This window comes from Petaurus breviceps, unplaced genomic scaffold, assembly GCF_028583685.1.
Source record: "Petaurus breviceps papuanus isolate PSGF00001 unplaced genomic scaffold, PetGlider_PUasm1.0 90778, whole genome shotgun sequence".
NCBI classification, from domain to species: Eukaryota; Metazoa; Chordata; class Mammalia; order Diprotodontia; family Petauridae; genus Petaurus; species Petaurus breviceps.
Window position 1 is genome coordinate 525,566 of NW_027187343.1, and position 26,493 is coordinate 552,058.

A 26,493-nucleotide genomic window follows, 5' to 3' on the forward strand; every position below is an offset into this window, starting at 1 on the left:
TGAAAACCTGAACCCATCCCCCAATGGCTCTCACCCCTTCTCAGAGGCACGGCATTGTGGGAAAAGTGCCAGGTCTGAGACCAGAATACTGCGTCCTGAATCCCATCTCTGCTACTTTTGTTGTTGTTCAGTCATTTTTAGTCATGTCCGATTCCTCATGACCCTATTTGAGATATTCTTGGCAGAAATACTGGAGTGGAGTAGTTTGCCATTCCCTTCTCCAGTTCATTTTGCAGCTGAGGAAACTGAGGTAGACACAGGTTGAGTGACTTGCCCAGGGTCACACAGCTAGTAAGTATCTGAGGCTGGATTTGAACTCATGGAGATGAGTCTTCCTGACTCCAGGCCCAGTGCTCTAGTTTTTTAATTTAAAGTTTTCTTTTTTTGCTTTTTGGAGGGGGAAGGCAGGGCAATTGGGGTTAAGTGACTTGCTCAAGGTCACACAGCTAGTAAGTGTCAAGTTTCTGAAGCCGGATTTGAACTCAGGTTCTCCTGACTCCAGGGCTGGTGCTCTATTCCCTGTGCCACCTAGTGCCCTGCCTCCTCCCCCCCCCCCCCAGTGCTCTATTTACTGGGTCATCTAGGTGTCCTTGAAGCTCAGTTGCTTATTATCTGTTCAATCTTAGATACTTCTTTAGGCCTCAGTTTCCTCATTTATAAAATGGGGAGAGAGGGCACTAAACATCCTTTCCAGCCTTAAATTGATGGTTGTAAAGGAAATATGAGAAGCCTTTCTCCTACATCCTCCAACATCTTCACTAGCTCCTCTGGCTCCTCTCCCCCTTTGCTTCAGATATACACACAGCTCCCCAAGGTTGGATGGACCATAGAGTGTGTGGATGAGAGTGACAAGTAAGAAGACTGGAAAAGAAGGATACAGCTTGTGAAGAGATTTAGATGCCAAACACAGAAGTTTGCATTTAATACTGGAGGTAATAAAGAGCCATTGGAATTTTTTGAGTAAGGAGTATGAATTATTATTTATCATATACTAATATTGTTTGAACTTAGTTTTATGTGGCTAGAAAATTGTCCAACCCCAAAACTGTAGAGGTCAGGCTGACATTAGAGATGCTCCAGGGAAGGGGTATGGCTGTGACCAACGCTTAGCTCCCACCCAGTGCTTGTACTGGGGCCCTTTAGACCTTCTTTTAGGTCCACCCAAAGCATGGCTTCCCCAGAGTAGACTGACTGACCTGCTGATAGACATCTCAAATTTCCTTTCTCTTGAAGACTGCCTACTGCCTATGTGAGGTCATAAAGGCAAATGTCTTTATGCCCTCGTCTGAATTCTGCATAATATAACTTCACAAAGACTTAAGGAGGGAACAACCCCTCTTTACAGCTCCCTCTCTACCAAATAACCTAATACATCTTTTTTCTAAAGCTATTTCAGATTTTGGGGTTCATTCTTGCAAACAACAAGAGAGGAACATGTATTTTAGGAAAATAAATATGGCAGTTGTGCTAAAAGCAGGGAGACCAATTTAGAGGCTATTGGTGAGAGTTAATGAGGCCTTGACCTTGGTCAGTAATGATGTAAGTGAAAAGAAGAAAAGGAATCAGGCAAATATAGTGGTAGAAATAGAAAGATATTGGATAGGGGAGGCTAGGTGGTGCAGTGAATAGAGCACCAGCCCTGGAGTCAGGAGGACCTGAGTTCAAATTCAGCCTCAGACACTTAACACAAAAACTAGCCGTGTGACCTCAGGTAAGTTACTTAACCCCAATTGCCCTACCTTCCCCCCCTCCAAAAAGTAAAAAACAAAACAAACAAAAAAAAGCAAACCAGAAAGATATTGGATATGTGGGGTGTGAGGAATCAAGAATGACACCTAGGTTGTGAAACTGGAAAACTAGGAAGATGGTTATGCCCATGACAAAGTTAGTGAAATTTGGAAAAGGGATGGGTTTTGGGGAAAAGACAGTAAGTTCTCTTTTGGACATGTTGAGTTTGAGATGCACTTGGGACATCCAATTCAAAATGTACAATAGGTAGTTTCTGATGTGGGACTAGAGTTCAGGAGGGAGATTTGTCTGGATAAATGGGTCTGGGAGTTATTTGTATAGAGATAGCAATTGGGAGCTGAGGATCACCAAATGAGAAACTGTAGAGAAAAAAGAATGTTTGTTGATCTAACACCTCTGATACTGTCAGTTCTGAGGGCTTGTGGAAGATTGTAGCAAAACATGGTTGCCCAGAGAAGTTCATCAGTATTGAACAACAGTTTCACAAAGGCATGCTCGCATGGGTTCTAGATAATGGATAATATGCTTGCACTTTCCAAGTCACCAGTGGAGTGAAGCAGGATTGTGTTCTTCCTCCTAGGCTTTTTAGTATGATGTTTTCAGCAATGTTGTTGGATGCCTTCAACGAGGATGAAAATAGCATTAAGGTCAGCTATTCCACTGATAGGAAATTATTTAAAAAGACTACAAGCCAAGACTAAAGTGGAAGGAGAGCTGGTGCTGACTTTGTTCACAGACGACTGTGCACTCCATGCAGCCCCTGAGGGCTGAAAAGCCACAGAGTAGGGATTGATTCTCTGCTGTTTGTGTTCATTTTAGCTTGACAATTAACACCAAGTAAAGAGAGGTTCTCCACCAACTAGCACCACATCCATATGTGGACCATCAGTTAGAGCTTATGGAGAAATTTTGAATGCTATTGATAAATTCACTTACCTTGGCAGTATACTTTCCAGGGATGTACATATAGATGATGAAGTTGATGCACACACTGCCAGGGCTAGCTCAGGTTTTGGGAGGCTCCAAAGGAAACTGTGGGAGAGAAGAGGTATTCGGCTGACTACCAAACTGAAGATCTACAGAGCTGTTGTGCCAACCTCATTGTTATATGTCTGTAAAATCTGGACCAACACCATGATAGGAAAATGAATCACTTCCATTTAAATTGTCTTAGGAAGATTCTGAAGGTCACCTGCCACAGTAAGATAGTAGATACTGAGGTCCTTTCTCAAGCTGAACTGCCAAGCATTCTAACTCTACAGGAAAAAGCACAACTCTGATGGGATGGCCATGTTGCTCAAATGCCAAACATATGTCTGCCTAACAGATTATTTTACAGAGAATTCACAAAAGGCAGGAGCTCACGTGGGGGTCAGAAGAAGTCATATAATTCTCTGAAGAATTTTGCAATCAGTTGCATGACATGGGAGACACTGAAACAGGACTGTCCAGTATGCTCTATGAGCAAAGCAGAATTGCAATAGCTCAAAAGAAACATGAGATGTGCAAATCTAGTGACCTCTCCATTCCAAATGTTCATGTGGACTATTTGTGCCCGACCTAAGGTAAAGCCTTCTGAGCTGATATTGGTCTGATCAGTCACAGTCTGACACACTGCACCTTGATATCCATGTTGTGATGTCATTTTGGTCTTCTCTGAGCATGAAGGACAACAATCAATCTGTCTGGACCTCAGTTTCTTCATTTATAAAGTGAAGGGCTCAGCTTCAAGTCCTAAATCTCTGATTCTTTGGTTTGAGTTATAGCAAAAGAGAACTGTGCCTAAAAGAAAAGAAAACAAAACAAAACCAGCCAACCAATCACAGCCAAGAACCACAAGCAATTAGAAATAAGGGCTTGTTTAACATAATTTCCATTAGCTAAGTTAAAAAAAAGAAAAAAACCATAAAAAATTCAAAAGAAGAGGTCTAAGTTTGGTCTCAGCAAGTACGTAAAAGATGAGCGAGCAAATTTCTAGCATTTCAGAGCACTGAGCAGAATCCTTGGACACAGACAGGAATACTGTTTCTCTTTTCTACCTTTAAGTGAAATCACCTTCCACACCTTTATGGTTTACAAAGTGCTTTCTTCACAATGATGGGGTGGGGGTGAGGATATGGTGAGTAGTGTAAGTATTATCATCTTTGTTCTACAGATCAGGAGACCAAAACTGGGAGAGAGGCAGAGGTTTGTCGAGGGCCACACAAAGTAATTCTTAGGGCCTGAGCTACAGGTCTCCAAGACCACAGTTCTTTCTATTAATCTCATTCATCTCTTGAAAGTGCAAATTATTCTTAATATGGGGAAGGGGGGACAGAACAGTTCATTTCATCAGAGCTCTGACCAAAGCAGCAACCAATCATGGCTTCAGGAGACCAAAACTCAAGCATGCCTCCTACATCCAGGTAGAGAGGTGATCGGCTGGTGTAGGGATTCTTAACCTGAGATCTAGGAACTTAAAATAATTTTTTTGATAACTATATTTTAGTATAATTGTTTTCCTTTGCAATCTTATATCTTTTATTTTATGCACTTAAAAGATTATTCTGAACTGTCCATGGGCTTCAGCAGATAGCCATAAGCATACATGACACACAAAAAAGTTAAATCCCTTTGGCCAGAGCAACAGAACGAGACATACGCTTTCAGACATGGCCACTCTGTTGATTTGTTTTTCTCAGCTATGTTTATTTGTTACAAAGGAAGACTTCTATTTGGGGGTGGGAGAGTGGAGTTGGTGGGTAGCAGTAAAGATACAAAAAGAAAGAAGGAAAAATGAATCAATGAAACATTTAAAAATATACAGAAGAAAAAAGGAAGTTCATAAGGGGATACAGTCAAGCAGGTAAGTTATGGTACTGTTGGTTATTATATTTAATATATACTCATTAAAAAAGGAAACTAACACAAATTCACAATTTCATATATAATTCTATTTTTTGTTCTTTTTTATATATTGAAATGTCTAAGTTTTTTTAGGATCACAAGACAGTTCATTTAAAAAAGAAACAGAAAAACTCCAGCCATTACAATAACATATTTTTAGTCTATACCATAGTGAATTTGGACCAAGTTTGAACAGTCTTCTCCAACATGCCTGCTTTATCCTACCCTGCTACAAAGGAAATCTCAGTTCCCTAAATTTGACGACCATTCCCAATGAATTCATAAAGGTAGCCTTTGTGTACTCCAAGAATAGGAGGTTTCTTTATTTCCCAAGAAATAAAGACTCTTCCCAAACTTAGAATCTAGTATTTTAACTGAACAAGTCATTCCACAACTGCAAAAGTCATTTTGCCATTATATCCAATCCAGGGAAGAACTTGATCTGAATATATGTTTCATTCATTTTTGCATTCATCAAATATTTATTAAGCACCTACTGTGTATAGAGCAGCATACTAAGAGTTTGAAGGAAATACTAAAATTTGGATGAGACATCATTCTTTCCCTCCAACATAGTTGAAAGATAAGACACAAATATGGACAACACAGGAAGATTGTTATTGACAGGGGAAATCAGAGAAGGCTACAAAGTCTTCATTATGTCGAATGTTGGGGGCATTTCTTCTTAGTCATCTCTCTCCCATTAGAGTTACTCAGAAGAATGAGGAGTTTCTACTTAAAGGTATGCACAGTAGTGGATATGACTAGAGAAGGGACAGGAGGAAGAGCCCTAAGAGACAGGAGGGGAACATGGGAAACTGGAGGAAAGGAAGAAGGCTCTGTCTGTGCCTTCATCTTGCACAGTATGATGATGCAGAAAGACTGGAAGATATGACAAATTATTAGTCTCAGAATCTAGTGGTTTACATGGCCACAAGAGGTGCCATGAGCTAGGTAGCACCACGAATAACACCCAGAAGTCAGAGAAATACTGTTCACATTCCTTTTAGCTTTCCTGCGTTCCCTATTTCCTCCAGGTTTGGGTTCTCTCTCCTCAAATATTTCTAGAACCCCTTGTCTGGATCTCTCCTTTGACACATCACTAGTTACCTTGTGTAATGGGGGAATGGGCCAGTGAGGGCCCAATCCTTAGAGTATGAGCTATATGCCCTTCCTGGTACCAAGCCACATGGAGGCCTGAGGAGCATGCTTCAGGAAATGTAGAATGGAAGGAACTTCTCTGAGTCAATGCACTCTCAAGGCACTGCATAGTGATGAGAAATCTTTTAGTTGATTGCAGAGCTGGAATTGAATGTGCATATGCAAAAGGATTACTCCTTTTATTTTAGTGTGTGTGTGTGTGTGTGTGTGTGTGTGTGTGTGTGTGTGTGTGTGTAAGTGTCTGAGGTCGCATCCGAACTCAGGTCCTCTTGACTCTGGGCCGGTGCTTTACTCACTGTGCCACCTACACACCCCAAAAGGAATACTCATACAAGAGGTGATTTCTTGCTTTCTTCCCTGATGGTTATTGAGGAGGAGAAAGAAGAAGAACAGCTGTGGACCTCCCAGTGGGATGGGGAGAGACAACAGAGCCTCTCTCCCACCAATGTGTGTACATGAACACATGGCACTTCTTTCTTTGATTTCTTATTTTTTCCTGACCTTAGCTGAATGCTGAGTTCCAAGATGGAACAAAGTTATGACCTTGTGAGTTTCAAAAGGTCAGAGGGCCATAGGAGTAGCTTACCACAGTCACTGATGTCACAGCAACTGGAGTCAGTAGCTGGGTTTTCTGTTAGCCACAGCAGCTGAGTCCAATGAGACAACATTATAGGAGAATGGCCTGCTTGACCTGATCCAGCTAAGCAAGGGAGCAATTAATTCTTTTTTTTCCCCACTTAATAGTATTCCATCTTTTTCCAATTACATGTAAAGATATTTTTCAACATTCATCTTTATAAGTTTTTTAGTTCCAAATTTTTTTCTCCCTCTTTCCCTCCCCACCACTCCATCCAAGATAGCAAGCAATCTGATATAGGTCATACATGTGCAGTCAAATCTAACACATCTCCACATTAGTCATCTTGTGAAAGAAGAATCAGAACCAAAGGGGAAAACCTCAAGAAAGAAAAAAGAAAAACAACAAAAAAAGAAAAAATAGCATGCTTTGATCTGCATTCAGACTCCATAGTTCTTTTTCTGAATGTGGATAGCATTTTCCATCATGAATCATGCTGAGAAGAGCAAAGTCTATCAAAGTTGGTCATCTCACCACATTGCTGCTACTGTGCACAATGTTCTGCTCCTACTCACTTCACTCAGCATCAGTTCATAAAAGTCTTTCCAGGCTTTTCCGAAGTCTTCCTGCTCATCATTTCTTATAGCACAATAGTATTCCATTACATTCATATACCACAACCTGTTCAGCCATTTCTCAGTTGATGAGCATCCCCTCAATTTCCAGTTCTTGGCCACCACAAAAAGAGCTGCTATGAATATTTTTTACATTTGGGTCCTTTTCCCTTTTTTATGATCTTTTTGGGATACAGTCCTAGTAGTTGTATTGCTGGATCAAAGGGTATGAAGTTTTATAGCCTTCTGGGCATAGTTCCAAACGAGCAATTCATTCTTTAGGCACACCATACTCAGAAGTCAACCTGATGGGGATTCTTTGAAGGGAGAAAAGAACTCCTAGGGGCCAACAAGTACACTCTGCCCCTCTTAGATCATGCAAGCAGGGGATGGATGGGGATTGGGGATTTTGTAGCAATTAAACATGGGCTTTCCTCTACATCTGAACTCTGTCTCCCTAGCTTATCTGGCTTGCTTCAAGACTTACCTAAAGTCCATCTTCTACAAGAAGCCTTTCTCAGTGCTCCTTCACCTTAGGGCCTTCCCCCTGAGATCACCCCTAATTCCCCAGTATATTTCTTGTTTGTACATAGTCGTTTGCACATTGTTTCCCCCATCAGACTTCGAGATCCTTCTGGTCAAGGACAGTTTTTGCCTTTCTTCATATTCTAACCACTTAGCACAATGCCTGTCCCGTAGTCAGCAATTAACAAATGATAATTAATTGATTAGCAACCCCTTTAAGTTTGAGTCCACTTCCCCAGGAAAGGAGAGGGTGGTAGAATGGGGAGAGCCTCTCAGTTTGGTATATGCAGCTGTACTTTAGTCTTTGCTGTAACTTCTCAGTAAATATCCTTCTGTAAAAGTTAATTGATGTTTAAATATCCCTTTTGTAAAAGCTAATTGATGTTAATTGTTTAATTGATATTGGAGAGATGTTAAACTGTTTAAATGATATTAGGGGGACATACCACATGGGGGCCTATGAACACTAGTATCAAGTGGCCCCCAAGCCCTCAGTTACATTTAGAACCCTGAAACTAGCAACAGTCAGCCATTCTATAGAGATCCCACCTTTTGTGAGTTGGGAGAGTGAGCCCAGATTATGTATGAACTATACTTGTTTTATATTTAAGCACTTGTAAGCAATTCATCAAATTAAAAAAAAATACATCTTGTCTACCTAATATAGAGGATAGATAATGATCTTGAATCCTAGATCAAAAAATAAGTAGAGATGGGGAGGGAGGGAATAAACATTTATATACCATCTATTATTTGCCTGGGGGAGTAAGCTGGATAGAGTTCAGTGGCTAGAGGGCTGGGCCTGGAGTCACTAAGAGTTCAAAGCCGTCCTCAGAAACTCAATAACTGTTCATCCCTGAGCAAGTCACTTAACTTGTTTACCTCCTGTTTCCACTGGAGAAGGAAATGGCAAACCACTCCACTATCTTTGCCAAGAAAATCCCATGAAGAGTTGGACACAACAGAACGACAAAAAAAATTGTCTCAATTCATCTTCACAAATACCCTTCAAGGTAGGTGCTGCTATTATCCCCATTTTACAGTTGAGGAAACTGAGGCAGACACAAGTTAAGTGACTTGCCCAGGGTCACACAGTTAGTGCATATCTCAAGTTATCTTTGAACTCGAGTCTTCCTGATTCCATGCTCAGTCCTATCTGGCTGCCCTTGGGGCTCAATTACCTTTGGGAAATTGTGCAGAGCTTTTTTAATGACCCAAGTTTCTTTTGGAAACAAAGGTCCATCTTTTTTTTTCTTTCCAAATTTTCTCTTTTTAAAGTTGTGCACTTAACAGACATGACATTTCTATTTACTAAGAAGAGAAAAAGAAGACTGTATATGAAACCACGAACCTCTATTAGGTAAAAGTTGCTTCCTTTTAAAAATATGTATGAAATTTAACATGGTAATACTAAACATGTGGTGGGACTTGTTTTATGCCTCATTTCATATCAGTAGTCAGAGGACTGATTAAAGTTATTTCTGTTGCTGTATCTGATTAAAGAATTTTTTTTAAATGATTTTATCCTATGCATGAAGGGTAGCATAGGACAGATAGAAAGCTGGCCTCAAGATCCAGAAGATCTGGGTTAAAACTCTTTCTTTGACTTATATTGACTGTCTGTACCTAGGCAAATCACTTAAGCTTTCAGTACTTTAAGCAACTCTAAGACAGAGGTGTCAAACATAGGCCTGGGGTTTCTAAGTGAGTGGTGTCAAACTCAGATATAAACAGTTCCCCACAGGCTGCATATTGACCTAGAAAAACACACACTAACATTATCTATATTGTATTTTTATTTATTTTGTTAAAGTTTCCCAATTGGAGCAGAACGAACCAGGAGAACATTGTACACAATTACAGACACATTGTATGTGTGATGACTAACTTCGACTGGGCTCTTCTCAGCAATGCAAGGTTAGAAGACAACTCCAACTTCATGATAGAGGGGGCTATCCACATCCAGAGAAAGAATTACAGAGTCTGAAGGCAGATTGAAGCAGACTACTTGCTCTCTCTTTTTGGCTTTGTTTTGTTTTGTTTCCCCTTCCTCATTTTCCATTCCATTGGTTATAATTCTTCTTTACAACGTGACTAGTGTTTAATGTGAAGGTATTTGTAGAACCTATATCAGACTGCATGCCGCCATGGTGAGGAGGGGGAAGTTAAAGAGGGGGAGGAAATTTGGAACTTAAAAACTTGTGGAACTGAATGTTGTAAGCTAAAAGCAAATAAAATTAGGGGCAGCTAGGTGGTACAGTGAATAGAGCACTGGCCCTGAAGTCAGGAGGACCTGAGTTCAAATCTGGCCTCAGACCTTGGGCAAGTCACTTAACCCAAATTGTCCTCCTTCCCCCCTCCAAAAAAAAAAGACATAAAAGTAAATACATTTTTTTAAATGTTTAAAAAAAAAAAGTTTCCCAATTACTTTTTAATCTGATTCGGGCCTACCTGGTAAGGCTTAATGGGTTGCCCTTTCTATTTGAGTTTGACTGCTCACAGAAGATAATTTGGAGGGAAGATGCAGACCTGCATTGGTCAGAGGGTCTCATCGGAGAGTTCACTATACCAGTGAGCCTACAGATCCTGGTCCCTATTCTAGTGTAATGGAAATAAGGCTAGCCCTTATAAGCATGCACAGCCTCCTCAACCTAGTGCAAAGTAAGGACTTTGGAAGACCGGCATTTCTTGTCTAACTACATGGTGAAAAAAAAAATGATCTTTTGAGGGACTGCTGAGCTGGAATGGGGTGGTACTAACAGGTCAAAGCAGATCTCTTTTTCCTGGATGGTTGTTTGCTCTAGTGAGAAGGCAAAAACCCTGTAAAGTTTACAGGTGGGAAGAAAGCCATGAGCACATGGCCCTTCTATTACTTCTGTGTCTAAGGCATCTGTTCTTTACTTTAGGTGAGTGAGTTATTAGAGGCAGAATGGACTAGGCTAGGAGCCTAAGCTTGTGGCTTCAAAAGGAGAGCAGCAGGTTCCAGGAACTGTGGTACATGATGCCAAAGTCTGCACGGGTCAAGCCTGGTAAGGAGCAAAGCCCTGAGTGGTCTGTTTGACTCAGTCTAACAGTGGAACAGGAAGATGCCGTTTTGGGAGCAGTTTTGTCCATAGGCTTAGCCACATTTGGAAGTGAATTGGGGACTTGGGGAGGGGGAATGCTTTGTAGCAACCACTCTAAATTTGAGCCCATGGATGTGGACCACAGTTCCACAGGATGAGAAGTCATGGATAGAGTCAATCTGTACAGCATCCATCCTCCTTATCAAGAACCATTGAAGGAGACAAGTATAGAAGACCAGAGAAAGAAATAGAGTAATCCTACCCAATATTTTCATCCCCCACCCAAGGCAGGAATATTTATCTGGCGGTATAACAATAAAGAAACCCAATTCTAGCTGAATCAGCATGAGTGCCCACTGTGTCAATGAATACTAATTAACAATCACATTAGCTGATGTGAATGGCTCAAAGGTTTACAAAGCATTTCATATACACCATCTCATTTGATCCTTATTATATCCCCGAGAGACTGTCATAAAGAAGCATTATCATTATTTTGCAGATGAATAAACTTAGGTAGTTACTTCCCTATGCTCCCACAGCTAGTGTCAGAAGTAACACCTGAACCCAGCTCTCTTCCTGACTCTAGTTCAAGCAGTCTTCCCACTAGGCCAGGTTGTCTACCTGTTGAAAACAATAAGACTGAAGAGGGTGAGTTTATTCCATCCCTAGATTACTTTTCATATTGGAGAAGGGCTGAGGATGTAAGGAATGATGACATGGTTGGCCCTCTGCCCTGTGATTGGGGCAGGTTCCTCCCAGAGCCTGCATTTTTAACCAGGAGGCCCAGGCCAACCTCCTCTTCCTTTATCCCCATCTCAATCCACACTCAGCTCCAAAGGATCTTCTCAGTCATTCCTCCTACTCCCACCCCCTCCCACTCCCAACAGATGCCTTAGACACAGAAGTAATAGAAGGCCATGTGCTCATGGCTTTCTTCCCACCTGTAAACTTTACAATGTTGTTTGCCTTCTCACTAGAACAAACAACCATCCCTTTTATGTGCTGTCTTTCCCCATTAGAACGTGGGCTCTTTCAGAGCAGAGAATGAATGTCTATTGTTGCTGCTTTTAATAGTATTCACAGAGTTTAGCACACTGTCTAGCATACAGTAAGTGCTTAATAAATGTTTGTTGAATTGTGTTTGTGCACTGGCTTCAATCCTCCCTGCACAGAAAGCTGTGCTTCTATATAAACAACAACCATATTAAAGAAACTAATTGGCTAATTCAAGCTCCACCAACCAATTAAAAAAACCACCCTTTTCTGAATATTTCAGATAAAAGTGGTACCAATTATTCTAGTTAATGGTCTCAGTTCTTTACTTATTAAAAAAATTATTTTTTTTGCTATTTTTTGTTTTCTTGGCACCTCCATTTCAGAAAACCCTCTCCTCTCTTCCCTAGACAGACAGTCAGAAAACATTTATTAAGCACCTACTTTGTTCCAGGCATTGACTAAGCTCTAGAGATACAAGGAGAAGCAAAAGACAGTCCTTGTCTTCAAGGAGTTCAACCCAACCTGAGAGACATCCTAGGAACCGAGTAAGGCTTGAAAACTGGGGAAGGATGAAGGGACTACCAAAGACCCATTTCTTAAATGGACAACCTGGGAAGAGCTCTGCCAGGTTCGTCCTTTGCCTTCTTCAATCAGAGAGGAGAGAGGGACCCTGGAGAAAGGGAATACTTACTTAGTCGATGCAAGTCTCAATTAGGCATACTATAGACACAGTCATCAGCCTGAATGTGAGTCTCAAAATTGATGTGATCTAACAGGAAGACGAGTTTCTGGAGAAAATGATGAAATCCAAGAGAACAGGTGAGTGGGAAATGATTCCCTACCAAGCAAACAATCTCTAGCAACAAAGCATTAAAAAGAAAACAAAAAAGTTTAGGAAAACCAACCAACACATCAGCCAAGTCTGACCATATAGACAATACTCCACACTCACAGACACCCATCTCTGCAAAGAAAAGAAACACTTTTTGAAAATTATTTTCTTTTTTTTTTAATTAAAGAAAGCACCCTTCTCTCTCCCCCACATTCTTCACTCACCTACCCACTTCAAAAGCAAGAAAAACAAAACCACTTGTTATAATGTGTATAGTAGAGCAAAATTAATAGTCACGTTGGCCATATCAAAAAAATAGGTCTCAATCTGCACTTTGAATCAATCTTCTCTATCCAGGAGTAGGTGGTGTTAAAGAAGTCGATAAACTGTGTACTATGAGTTTTTGGGGAAACATCTTCTCACTGGAAGAGAGGCTTCTGTGACCAAGGAATATAACTATAGGGTTGTATAAGTAGAGAGTCTACCAGGCTATATTTTATTCCCTTGCATATTGTTAATAAAGAAATAAACTTGACTGATTCTTTTTAGAAGGAGGACTCCACTATCTTACAGATAATCCTTACTCCATCAGGCTATTCTGGCAAGATTAACTCTGGAGGAAACATCCCATTGGAACAAACTTGATCTCTGGCAGCTCCTGAGACCCCAAATGGACAATTCCATCATGTTCAAGAGGTGCATTTTCTCAATCCTTTCTCCAGGGCCAAGATTTGTGGTCCCTATAATTATACAGTACTCAATTTTTGTATTGTATTGTTGTTTCTATTTACGTTGTTCCAGGCACTATGTATAGTTTTTTCCTGGTTCTGCTTACTTCATTCAACATCAGTTCAAATAAGATTTCAATCAATAAATAAACATTTACTAAGTACTTAGTATATTCTAGGCACTGTGCTAAGTGCTAGGGATGCAAAAAGAGACAAAAGATAGTGCTTGCCTTCAGGGAGCTTGTAATCAAATGAAAAAGACAGCATATACATACATATATATGTATATGTATGTATATATGCAAGCTACGTACAGGATATATAGGAAATCATTAACAGAGGGAAGGCATTAATCAGCATTTCTATGTATTACCAACAATGTTCAGCAGCAAGGGATAGAAAGAGAAATTCCATTTAAAATAGCTATAGATAATATAAAATACTTTAGAGTCTACCTGCCAAGACAAGCCCAGAAAATATATAAAGACAGCTACAAAACACTTTTCACACAAATAAAGTCAGATCCAAACAATTAGAAAAATATTAATTGCTCATGGGTAGAACAAACCAATATAATAAAAGTAACAATTCTATATAAATTAATCTATTTATTCAGTGTCATACCAATCAAACTGTAAAAAATTATTTTAAAAAGCTAGAGAAAATATAACAAAATTCACCTGGAAGAACAAAAGATCAAGGATGTCAAAGGAATCAAGGGAAAAAATATGTGAAAGAAGGTAGTCTAGCCGTACCAGATTTCAAACTGTATTATAAAGTGATAATTATCAAAACACTCTGAAACTGGCTAAGAAATCAAGTGGTTAGGGGCTGCTAGGTGGCGCAGTGAATAGAATACTGGCCCTGGAGTCAGGAGGACCTGAGTTCAAATCTGACCTCAGACACAATACAAAACTAGCTGTGTGACCTTGGGCAAGTCACTTAATCCCAATTGCCCTGCCTTCCCCTCTCCAAAAAGAAAAAAAAAGAAAATATGTAGTTGAAGAATTAAAAGAAACTTTGGAAGTTTCATCCTCCATTCAGTCACTAAAGGGATTTTCCTTAAGTACAATCATGTCACCCTTTGCCCCCTACACAGTAAACTCCAGGGTCTTCCTATTGTCTCCAGAAACAAATACAAAACGCTCTGTTTGGCATTCAATGCTCTTCATAACCTAGCTCCATTCTTCTTTCCTAGTCTTCTTACACCTTACTCCCCAACATGTATGCTTTGATTCAGGGGCACTGGCCTCCTGGCTCTTCTATAAACAAGACAGTCCCATCTCTAAATTCCAGGCAATCTCCCTAGCTATCACCCATGCCTGAAATGTGATCCTGCCTCCACTCTGACTCCTGACCTCCCTGGCTTTCTTTAAAATTCCACCTTCTACAGGAAGCCTCCTTCAACCCCTCTTTATTATTATTATTATATATTTTATTTTTGCCCCAATTTCATATTAAACATTTTTAAAACTTTTTTAAGTTTGAATTCCAAATTTTATCCCTCCCTCATCTCCCCCCTCCCTGAGATGGTAAACAATCAGATATAGGTTATACATGTGCAATCATGTAAAACATTTCCATTTCAGTCATTTTGTACAAGAAAGTTTTTGTCAAGTAATCCTTTTTTGTTCAAAAAGCTTGGATCTTTGGGTTTATCATATACTAGATTATTATGGTAATTTGTTTGTTTTTTGTTTTTTTGGAGGGGGAAGACAGGGCATCTGGGGTTAAGTGACTTGCCCAAAGTCACACAGCTAGTAAATGTGTTAAGTGTCTGAGGCCGGATTTGAACTCAGGTCCTCCTGACTCCAGGGCCAGTGGCCTATTCACTGCACCACCTAGCCTCCCCCTACATACTTTCTTATGGTGAGTTTCTTATGCCCATGACTTCCATGGGGAATGATGGACATTTACTTTTTTTCCAGATCTTTGCTACCATAAAAAGCACTACTATGAATATTTTGGTGCATGTGAAACCTTTCTATCTTTGACCTTCACTAGCAATAGTATCTCAGTGATGTGGATATAAACAGTGCCCTAAGGGTTAAAAAGAATACATTTTTGTCAATTTGAGGGCATAATTCCAAATTCCTTTCCAGAGCTGGACCAGGTCTTTATTTAAAAACTGAAATTGGTCCTTTTTTTTTTTTTTTAACATTGTTGTCAGTTACTAATGACTTCCCATAACATCCAACAGGATCTTTTCTTTTTTTTATTTTCTTTTTTTTTTATTAATTTGTTTGTTTCCTTTTAGTTTACAGGATTCAATTCCACAATTCCTTGAGTTTCACATTTTGTCCCCCTCCCTCCCCTCCCCCCCCCATGGCGGCATATAGTCAAATATAGGATCTGTAAATACTTTCACATTATACATTAGTCAGGTTATAAGGACGGATTGTACCAGCTGGAATGAAAAATGGTAAAGAGGACATACAACCAAATAAGAGAAGGAAAAAGATCAGGTATTTTGCTTCCACCTAGATATAAACTTAGTTCTTTCTCTGGATGCACATATTTCTCTCCATCATGAGTCTTTTGGGATTGACTTATATCACTGCATTGCTGAGAAGAGTCCAGTCTATAGGATCTTTTCTTTTAACAAAGAAGTACAGTTAAGCAAAAACAAATGAGCAAAATGGCCTTATGGGATCATTTTGCCTCATTCTGCACAACTAGAGTCTGTCACCCTTCTAGAGGCAGGATACTTCATCATCAATTCTCTGAATTCTCCTCCATCAGTGACTGCATTGATCAGAGTTCTTTTTTCCTCACTTTACTTGGAGGGTATGGACAGTGCCTTCATGTCCTTAAACTTTTTGGGATCATAAAACTGCAGCCAAGAGGCCAACCTCTTCCTGTTATACATGAGGAAACTGGTCCAGAGAGGGTAAGACACTTCCCCAAAGTCACACAGGTAGTTAATGACTGGAACTGGAAGGAAGGAAAACAAAGATTTAAGAGCCAGGCATTGTGCTAAACACTTTACAAATATTATTTCATTTGACTGATCCTTATAGCAACCCTGGGTGGTAGGTGCTATTATGATCCCCATTTTACTGTTGAAGAAACTGAGGCAAACAGAGGTAAAGTGATCTGCCCAGGGTCGACCAGCTTGGAAGTATCTGAGGCTGCATTGGAACTCAGGTCTTCCTGACTCCAAGCCCAGCACTCTACCCTTTGTAACACCTAATATTTAAACCCAGGTCATTTTATTCCAAATACAGAGCTCTTTCTACTAAACCATTATATTCCCTTCAATCTTCATAAGGTTAATAATGTCCCACCAACATCATTGTGGAGTTAGGTGGCTTAATGTATAGATTCACAGGAGAAAAGCATGCAAAAAAATGAAATGTACTGTGTTCAAACGTCATTTTTTTTACTTTCTGTACTTGTTTTGCCCTTGATAAACACACAGTAAAACTTTCAAAGCATTTTAAAATTTGCTTTGTATTTGTTTGTTTTTTGGGGGAGGAGAGGGCGTCCTTTTTTTTAGAGTTTGTCTTTCACTCCCCCAGAAAGGGTGGCTTGGCAACCTGGTGGGTAAGGCCTTGGCTTTACTCACAAGTACGGAAGGATCAAAGAGGCAAACACCTGGGCAGCTGAGAAACTGGAAGCCGGACTATTGACTTCCCTCTGTCGTTCTTCCCTGGCTTTCTCTTCAATAAACACCTAAAGTTACAAGATTGGGTCTTAGGATGGGGAGGAGAGCCAGCCTTGAAAAACAAAGCCAGACCTGGGGAAGAGACTATTTAGCACTTTAAAAGGAAACTCTGGGCTTGGTGTTATTATTTGACTGAAATGGTAACAAGAACTTTGAATAGAAATTATAAACGGGTTAAAACTACAGTGACCTAGGTCACTCTAACCCCACAGCACTTAGGACCTTTTGGGGGGGAGGGAGCGGGAAGGGTGTAGGAAGAGGTTTGCTTTATAACCCCCACCCTTAGCACATTGCCTGGCACAGAGTGCTAGCCGATTATCTCCGAATAACTCATCTTAGTTACATGTCTGATAAGGTAGCCGTCACTGACTTAAGTCTTACATACTGTATTTGTGCAGACCTATTAAATGGGAACATTCTCCAAGGCCTGTCTTCTATTTCCCCTTAAACTTTCAACTGTGCCTAAAACAGTGCCTAGTTCAGCAAACATCATGGAATAATAGATGATCTGCAAAACAATGAAAATCTGACTCCTAACTTCCTGGGGAGGTTTTGTTGCAAGGTCTTGCTAGGATGCCTGTTTACTCTTCTGAATTTACCTCTCTATTCTTAGATTGCCTCTGCAGGGATGAAAACAACTGTTAGGGTTCATTTTTTTAAATGTTATATTAAATTGGCACCAAATTTTTTTATAAGAAAAATCATTACAGGCATTATTTGGAGGAGGAAGGAAAGGGGCAGTCAGTAAGAATCTCTATTTGACAGATGGGTAAAAGAGGTACTATAGAGTTAACATGTGCTAACTTTAATAATCTCTAACACTTGGATTTGTGAAAAATTGCTTACTATTTTACTAGTGCCTTTATACAAAATAAATGGGTCCGGGAGTCTCAAGTAAGGAACCAAGCATTTATTAAAGGCTTACTATGTTCTAGGCACTATAAGCCAGCAGAATAGTTTTCAATGGGATCAAAAGCAAATTTACTTGCATGGAAGAGTTTTTACTACTCCGTGGTCTCCGGGATGCTTCATGACCTTGAGAATTACCCACACTGGCAAAGGCAGTCTCTAAATGACCAGGCACCTTTCTCTCACCCAGAGTAACAAACACATGGTTCAACATTTTTTTTTCATTTTAGAGAAACTGAGAATAATATCGGTTCTTTTTAAAGGTCTTTAAAAAAAGCACTTTAAAGGTCATGTGGGGCTTTCTGTGCGTTTTCTCATTTTAGCCTCACAACAATTCTGTGAGGCAGGTTCTACAAGTTGCTTCCATTTCACAGATGAGAAAACTGAGTGTTCCTCAGGTTAAGTGACTTGAGTATGATCACACAGCTGGTGTCAGAGGAGCATATGAACCTCATTATTTCTGGTTTTTAACTGTACTAACCCCTCTTAATTCCATTTCCTTCCCTCTGTTAATTATTTCTGATTTTTCCTGTACGTAGCTTGCTTTTTATACATTTGCATGCTATCTCCCCTGTTAGATTGTAAGGGCTGGGACTGTCTTTTGCCTCTTTTTGTATTCCCAAAGCTTAGTACAGTGCTTGGCACATAGTAGGCACTTAAATGTTTGCTGATTGATTTCTACTGCTCCTCTCTCCCCATCTACAATGGGGGGACAATAATACTTTCAGTCTACCTCAAAGCATGGTTGTGGGGAAAGTACTTTATAACCAAAATACTCTAGAAATGCAAATCATCCTTATTATGGTCTTTTTTCAAACAGGAAAACTGAGGCACTAAAGGCATGAAGCTTGTACACTGGGTGAAATGACCTCCCTAATGAAGGCTGGGAAAATGCCCATGATAACCTGGTCACTAGACAGAGTTCTCAAAGGTGGAAAATCAGTTCTGGCCCACTGTAATTGCACCTTGTGAAGGTGAGAATAGTTTCTGCCACTTCTGTAGTGTTTTCCTCTCAATAGCTCTGAACCAGATGATATTATGGTCATCTCCATTTTATAAATGAAGAAACTGAGGTTGATTGACTGGCGCCCCCCCCCCCCTTTGATCAGAATGGTATAGTTTGAGGAAACTCCTTCTACCCAGGAAGGCTGGGACTTTTTTACTTTGAGAGAGTTGCCTAGAACAGTGAGAAGTTAAATACTTATTACCCAGGGTCACACAGTCTATGTGGTAGAGGCAGAACTTGAATCCACATCTCCTTGACACAATACATTATTATAAGCATGACAGACATTAACAAACTTGGACATTTCCTTATACAGAGAACAGAAAAAGGACTATATACGAAACTATTAATCTCCCCCATGTACTGCTTGTGTTTTTTCTTGTTTATTTCATTTAACATGGCAGTTACAAAGTCTGCCTTGCTTGCTTCTGTCCCCTTCTGATCAGTTCTCAGGCAAATTCTAAAAATATAGTTATTATGGTATGGTAATGCTTTCAGTGGCCCCCAAATCTTAGGGTGCCTATTCTACACAATTGATTGAGGCTCAGAACTATACCCTACAACTGTCCCCAGAATTTCTGTACACTATACAATTAAAAGGAAAATGAAAAATGTCGAGAAGGGATTGTATTAAGGGTCATTCCTTTAAATAAGAAGATTCTTCCTGTGGCCTGTAGAGCAAGGGTTCTTAACCTGGAGTCTGTGACCTCAAAAAAAATTTTTGGAGGGGGAATTGATAACTATTTCAATAGACTGGTTTTCTTTGTATGCATTAAAAATGTTATTCTGAGAACAGGTCCATAGCTTTCACCAGACTTGCCAAAGGGATCCAAAACATAAGAAAGGTTAAGAATCCCAGCTTAAGAAATGTAGCATGATTTAAGGTGCAAGGACCTGGGACTATGAGAGTTTGTATTTCTTCTTTTACTGTTGACTTGAACCACAGCAGGTCATCTGGCCTCTGAGAATCTCAGTTTTCTCACAGATGAACTGCAGGTTGCTTCAGCGCCACAGATGTCCTGGGTATTGCTTCCATTAAAATCTGGCTTTATTGTCTTGTCGGGAGAAAGTGCTACAGAAGTCATCCGTATTGCTAAAATGTGAGAGTCCATCCTCAGGAGGACACTAACTCCAGGGGGAGCGCCCAGCGAGGGTGTCTTTTGCCCACAGACATGCTTTCCCAAGCTGGACCCTCTGGTCTGTGGCTGTCCCGTTTCAGGATGTCAGCTTCCTAGAGAAGAGGAGCGCTGCTAGACTGTCGGACCAACCTAGTGTTTGGTCTAGCACCTAGCAGGGTACCTACGATGGTGACTGGTTGGAGAGAGGATAGGTCACGCAGTGTCCTGAGAAAAAAACTTGGCAAGTCTTCTCTCTCCTAGGCTCTTTTTTCTTGAGTGGGCCATGAGAACCCACGGGGAGAGGAATTCACAGACTTCAGGCATTCTTTGTGTCCGCTGAACTCCATGGGCTACTCTGGGTCCCAGAATAAGCTTTAGAGTTAGGGATGTGGATTGGCCAGGCAGGGACTGGGGGAGGTGAAGGAAGGAACTGTCCGCAGTAGGAGGCTGGGGGACCCAAGTTCACGCCTCCCCCTATATCCTTCCCTGGACTTGCAGACCAAGCCCCGCCTACGGAAGCGATTATCACCCATCGGTGTCTAGCGGGGCCGGGGGTCTGGGGGCCCCGGCTTTCCCATTCTGCCCTTTGATCTTCCCTCTCCTGTACCTTCCCGCCCCGCCCTGGGCCCTGGGAACTGTATAATAGTGGAGGGGTGCCCGAGTAACTAGCAGGATGACCTCCACGTCTGCACCACGATGGCAACAGCGGCGCCCAACCAGCTCCAATTTGGGGAGAGCCCCCAGTATCCCGCTTACCTGTCCAGCTTTCCTGGGAGTGCTTATCTCCCTCCCCCGAGCCCCGGGGGAGCCCCCTGCCAGCCGCCCCCCTCGGGCTCCGGCCCAGACCTGCGACCCTCTGCGCCGGCAGCCTACGAGGGGTACCCGAGTGCTGGATCCGGGCCAGCTTCACTGCTTCCAGTCAGCCTGGCGCCTCCAGCACCGCAACTCAAGGGTCAGCCAGCCCCATCGGGGTCTGGGTCGGGGTCACAGCGCAGGAAGAGAACGTCCTTCAGTCCCGAGCAGCTGCAGCTGCTGGAATTGGTGTTTCGACGGACCATGTACCCGGACATCACCTTGCGGGAACGCCTGGCCGCCCTCACCAGGCTTCCTGAGTCTAGGATCCAGGTGAGGATGAGCGAGGGAGGGATGGGGCGGGGAGGCTGGAGAGAATGGGGTGACTGGGGAACTGAAGAGGGTGCTACCACCCACCTCCAAAAAACCTTTGCCTGTCCTCCGCCTCCACCAAGTGAAAGTTATCTGTCCTACCTCAAACTCCTCTTCGCACGTTTCTTTCCTGTATCCCAATTAGTTTTGGATATATCTATTCCTCTCCCTCTCCCTCCCTTAGAGTGTAAACATCTTGAAACCAGGACCCAAGCCCTGCCCCTAGCATAGTGACTGGTACCTTTTTTTTTTTGAAGGGTGGGGGAAGGAAGAAGTTGGTTCTGACCGGTGATTTCTTCACCACGCGGGAATTCCCGCCACCAATGCAAATCAGGGGCCCACCTGTAACTTCCTAGGATCATTGATAAAGCGCTGGAAAAGACTTCTGACGCTATCTAGGCCAACCTCGTTTTACACAATGAAGAAACAGAAGCCCACTAAAGTGACTTGTCTTGTGTCACTGAGGTAGTAAGCATCAGTGTTATTAAGTGGCCAAGAGTAGGAAGTGCTCCATTTTGGGGTATCTGTGTCCCCAGGGTCCGGCGTTAGTATGTTATTCTTAAATCCTTGTTGATAATTAGATGATTGTGGAGGCAGAGAGTAGTCAGATTCATTATGCCACTATGCCTCTCACACCTTAATGTTTGTTGAATTGAACTGAATTGTATTTAAGTCACTTCTATCAATGAGCAGGCCTCTAAGTGCTTGCCACTGTTTACCACTAAGAGTTTGGGATGCGGATCAGGGTTTTAGTCATGTCAGGAGTCTAAGGTTTCTCTTAGAGGGATCAGCATCTTTGTTAATAACTCTAGAACGACCAGGCTGAGGAAATTTGCATGGTCCTTGGAAGTATTCTTAAGTTATGATACTTTAAAATAGGGAAAAGAGGAGACCAGGATAAGGAAGATTGGAATTTTCTAGTAGCTGTTGCCCCCTGTGATCAATCAAATAAGCATTTACAGAGGGCCCACATGTGCTAGACTATGGGGATAAGTCAAGAGAAAACAGTCTCAGTCCTCAAGCAGTATATGGTGTAAATAGGAAATGTCTATAGACCTGTGGTACACATGCAGGTTTATACAAAATAGATAAAAAAATGAGTAAAAAAATGGGTAAGGTGAAATCTGAGCTGAGTTGTAAAGGAAACCAGGGATGTTGAGACAGGTGAGAAAGGGAGACAGGCGAGTCCAGTATTTGGAAGGGAGAATAAGGGAAAAGGGAACAGGCATTATATAGCACTTATTATGTACCCGGTGTTTTCACAAATACTCTCTCATTTGATCCTTACAACCCTGCAAGGTAGGTGCTATTATGATCCCCATTTTACAGTTAAGGAAGCTGAGGCAGTCAGTAGTTACTTTGACTTTGCCCAGGGTTACACAGTAACTGTGTGAGGTTGGATTAAAACGATCCTTACTCTAAGGCCAATGCTACCAGCGATCTCTGATGCCCCCTGAGAAATATAAAAGGTCAATTTGTGTGTGTACAGCCAGTATGTATGAAGGGGAGCAATGTGCAATCAGACTGGAAAGGTAGGGTGGAGCTTCTTCAGAGTGACATATCTGTTAAAAGTTGAGAAGGGAGAAGGTAGGGAAAATGCCCTGGAGAGGCCTTTCATTGCTGGGAGTCCAGTGTCTGGTTCTCCTTCAGAATGTAATGATTTGGTGTAAACTCCGGGGCTTTGGGAGACATTTCCAGGCTTGGGCCATATGCAGAATTTAGTAATAGATTGGGGGCACATACTAATGTAAGAATGGGGTATAGGTTACTTCAAGTTAGTTCTTGGACTGTCTCAAATAGGGAAGTGCTCGGTGGGGTATGGTGGAAAAATGACTGAAATTCACCTGGAGTCAAGAGACTGGGTAGGCAACCACAGAGGCAAGTCACTTAATGTCAATCAATGAAGTATCTTTTTAAGCATTTACTATGTGCCAGACGTACTGAGAATGAAACAATCTCTATTTGTAATGAACTTACATTCTAATGGGGGAGAAAACAAGTACATTTTTTAAAAGCATAAATAAAAATTTAATAAATACATATACACATCTTTATTAGGCTAATAAATATATAAAATATACATAGCAGAAATTGAGAATCAAATTAGATAACATATGGACAGTGCTTTGCAAACTTTAAGGTGCTATATAAATGCTATTGAGTATAAATTTAATACCCATATTATACACAATGCTCTCTGAGCCTTAGCTACCTCATCTGTAAAATAAGCAATATGTTATTTGTATTATCTCCCTTACAGGGTTATTGTATGGCAAGTACCTTACAGCACTATAGAAATGTGAGCTAATTTATAAAATGCCCGTTATTCCTGGCCTATCATATTTTTTCTCAGTTGATTCAATTGAACAAACATTTGTACTATGTGTAATTTTTCTGTTTACCCATCTGAAGTAACTAAGAGCTTAAGATGACGTTGATTCAATTTAACAAATATTTTTTAGTACCTACTTTGTGCTATGAACCGTCCTAGGAAATAAGATTACAAAGACAAAAATGTTCTTGCCCTTAAAGTGTTTAAAGTTTTAGTGGATAGTCTTGTTTTTTGTGGAGGGGTGGGAGTTTGGGGAACAACATGTATGCCAACGAATTCTTGCCATGGCAGACTTTAGTAACCCAATATTTCCATTACAAGAATATTTATTAAGTCTATTAAGTATAAAGAACACATTGTGAGTTGGTTGAGAGAAAAAGGTGGATATGACACACAATGTGTTTTCCTTTTTTATTTTTTTTTTTGCTTTTTGGTGGGCAATTGGGGTTAAGTAACTTGCCCAAGGTTACACGGCTAGTTTTTTTTCTCTGGGCCAGCTTTACTCACTGAGCCACCTAGCCGCCCTACACAATGTGTTTTCAAAGGAGTCAGAAGGACCTCACCTAACTGGGAGACAGCATCCTAGTGAAACAAAGGAGTGAAGGGAATCCATTTAAAATAAGGAGGAAAACTAATGCACATAGAAGACTGGACAAGAACAGAAGAAATGGTACATTTTGGTTGGAGTATGGGGTATGTGTATGGGGCAAGCATGAGGGAACTGTATGATATAAGGTCGGAATAGATGTTAGATAAAGCAGAATTGTGAAAGGTTTTGAGTGCCAAGCTGAATTTATACTTAATTTGGTATTTTATTTATTGTATTTATTTGTAATTATTGTATAATTAATTTGGCAGTTGGGGGATCAACAGAGGTTTTTAAGTGACAGGACTGGATTGGTGCAGTAGGAAGATTTACTGAGGCATCAACAATGTAAAAGATGGTTTGAATCAGGAATAGGCTGGAGGCGAGACAACTAGTTAGAGAGGCCAGAGATGAGATGAAGTCCTGAATGCTAAGGGTGGACTGAAAAGGTAGGGAAGATATTTCAGGAAGCAGGATCTAGAAGCTAAGGCATAACCACTTTAAATGGTTATGGAGAGTAAGGAAGGAGAAGTCAAAGAAGGGTTGTTATGAACCCAGGTGATTGACCACAGTTGGTATCAATACAAATAGTAATTGGAAGAGGAGGATGAAAAGGAAGATATGGAAGAGGAGGAGGAAGAGGAGGGAGGAATAAAAGAAACAAGAGGAGGAAGAGGAGAGACAGGTTTGGGGGAAGGTGATGAGTTGCTTTTTTATGCATCAAGTTTAAGGTACTGGATGGATAGTTAGGTGGAAATTTCCAGCAGGAAGCTGGGAATGCTACAATTGGAGTTCTGGACACAAGTTTAGGGATGGAATGATAGTTTTGGGGGTCATCTGCATAGCAGTGATAACTGAACCATGGGAAGAACTGACCTCTCCAAAAGAGAGAGATGATAAAACTGGCAAAGGAGAAGAGAGCCCAGGGCAGATTTATTGGTGTGTTTATTTTTTTATACTGATGGTATGTTTATTGTATTTTTATAAAGTTCAATAAAGAACTTTTGGGAAAGAGTTTTATGTTATCTTTAAAGCATCTTCTGAAAAACATGGCACACTTTTGCCTCTACAAGAGTACTTTTTTCATAAATGATCTCACTTAGTGCTCAGAATATCTCTGTAAGATATAGAAGTGCAGGTATTATTCTTATCTGGCAGTTGGAGGAACTGAAACATAAGATAATTAAACGACATCCCAAAGCAGCTGATGGGTACCCGGCTCTATTAAATCATAGGACTTCTATTGAATTTAATTATTTATTATGATCATCCCACAGTGGTAGTAGAAACTTAAATCAAATGCAAATTTCTCCTCATGTTCTCCTAGGTCTGGTTCCAGAACAGACGTGCCAAATCCCGTCGGCAGAGAGGAAAGTCCTATAATCCTTCAGGAGGACCAGAGCTTTTCCTCAACCATCCTCGTCTGGGAACCGAAGGGGAGCATTTGATTCCCCTGCTGCCTCTTGAGGTAGATGTGAACTGCCTGCCTGATCCAAGCAGGGGTGGAGTTGGGCTCTCTGGCCCCAACAGCCAAGGACAGAGTTTTGGAACCTTTTCCCCTATATCTGAAAACACTGGTTCAAAGCTAGACTTATGGGAGGAGCGTATCTTATCTACCTTCAGCAACTCTTGACCAAGATCACCTGAAAATCTTGGACAGGTACAATGGACTATAACCATGGATCAAGAGACCTATCAAAAGTTTCATCTGTTCTTTCTAGTGTACACATTAAGGCCACTGGGTTCATCTTTCTTAGTTCTCAGTCTCATTTGTAGTCTCGTGTGTCTTCTTTGCTGGGAACTCTTCTCAACTACTAACTCCTAGTCATGTCTTTATGTCTTTCTATACTTGAAAACTTCATTTACTCAACCTTTACAAACCAATTTTCTTCTTCTTGCCAAATCTATCCTTTCATCTGTTTACACAGTATTTCCAGTTGGATCTTTGGAGTTCATTGCTTCACTACAGTTGAAACAAGGAGAAGTCAAAGTAGATAAGAGTGCTGGATTTAAAAAATCATGAAAGTCTGGTTTCACATCCCACCTTTGATCAATAGTTATGTGAGCACATGGCTATGATGCAAGTCACAATGAGCATGGTAATACCTAGGAAGACCTACCTCACAGGGATGTTGTGAGGGTCAAATAAGATCACATGTGAAGTGCTACGTAAACTTAACATACTATTATAAGTATCAGCTAGTATTATTGATTTTAGCTTCTCCACTGCCATCCCTAGCAATCTTACCGTCCCTTGGTGTCTATTGTATCTTTGTATACCACTCCTCCTGGACTATCTGCCAATCTTGCCGTTTTCTGGATTTATTCCCTCCTCTCTCTAGTCATAATCACTGCCCTAAGACAGGCTGTAATCCCTTGGTGCCCTAGCCACTTCCTTGCCAGTGGAAAACACTGTGATCTTAATTTGTGTCACTCCAGGCTGCTGAGTCTAGAAAAAAGACAAAGTAGATGGCTATCCTGGGTGCTGCATGTAGGGCCATGACAATGAGGGACACTTGTTAATGATTTTTTAAAAATATGTACACATTTTAAAGGTCAAAAAATTCCACTCTTG

At 41.0% G+C, this 26,493-nt stretch overlaps 3 protein-coding genes across 3 annotated transcripts in view; 1 reads left to right on the forward strand and 2 right to left on the reverse strand.

The window, feature by feature from the left end:
• SDE2 (SDE2 telomere maintenance homolog) overlaps positions 1–19,077 on the reverse strand; it is a 318,043-nt gene extending 298,966 nt beyond the window's left edge. The window contains exon 1 of the mRNA XM_069069105.1: positions 19,073–19,077. The gene's annotated coding sequence lies outside the window, so the exon portion shown is untranslated. The remainder of the gene's footprint in view (positions 1–19,072) is intronic.
• The window catches only part of LIN9 (lin-9 DREAM MuvB core complex component), an 89,350-nt gene continuing 78,359 nt past the window's right edge, over positions 15,503–26,493 (reverse strand). Inside the window, exon 15 of the mRNA XM_069069103.1 lies at positions 15,503–16,070. Coding sequence (XP_068925204.1) covers positions 16,058–16,070 — 13 coding nt within the window. The 3' untranslated portion in view covers positions 15,503–16,057. The remainder of the gene's footprint in view (positions 16,071–26,493) is intronic.
• On the forward strand, positions 20,533–25,551 carry MIXL1 (Mix paired-like homeobox). The gene is made up of 2 exons (XM_069069164.1): positions 20,533–20,961; positions 25,246–25,551. Exons 1-2 carry the CDS (start codon positions 20,533–20,535, stop codon positions 25,549–25,551), a joined length of 735 nt encoding a protein of 244 aa, XP_068925265.1.

Bases quoted from the DNA above. Each gene is read 5' to 3' on its own strand.
- MIXL1 (XM_069069164.1), top strand. From the start codon at position 20,533: ATGGCAACAGCGGCGCCCAACCAGCTCCAATTTGGGGAGAGCCCCCAG. The intron at 20,962-25,245 runs GTGAGGATGAGC...ATGTTCTCCTAG, and splicing joins TTCCTGAGTCTAGGATCCAG to GTCTGGTTCCAGAACAGACG.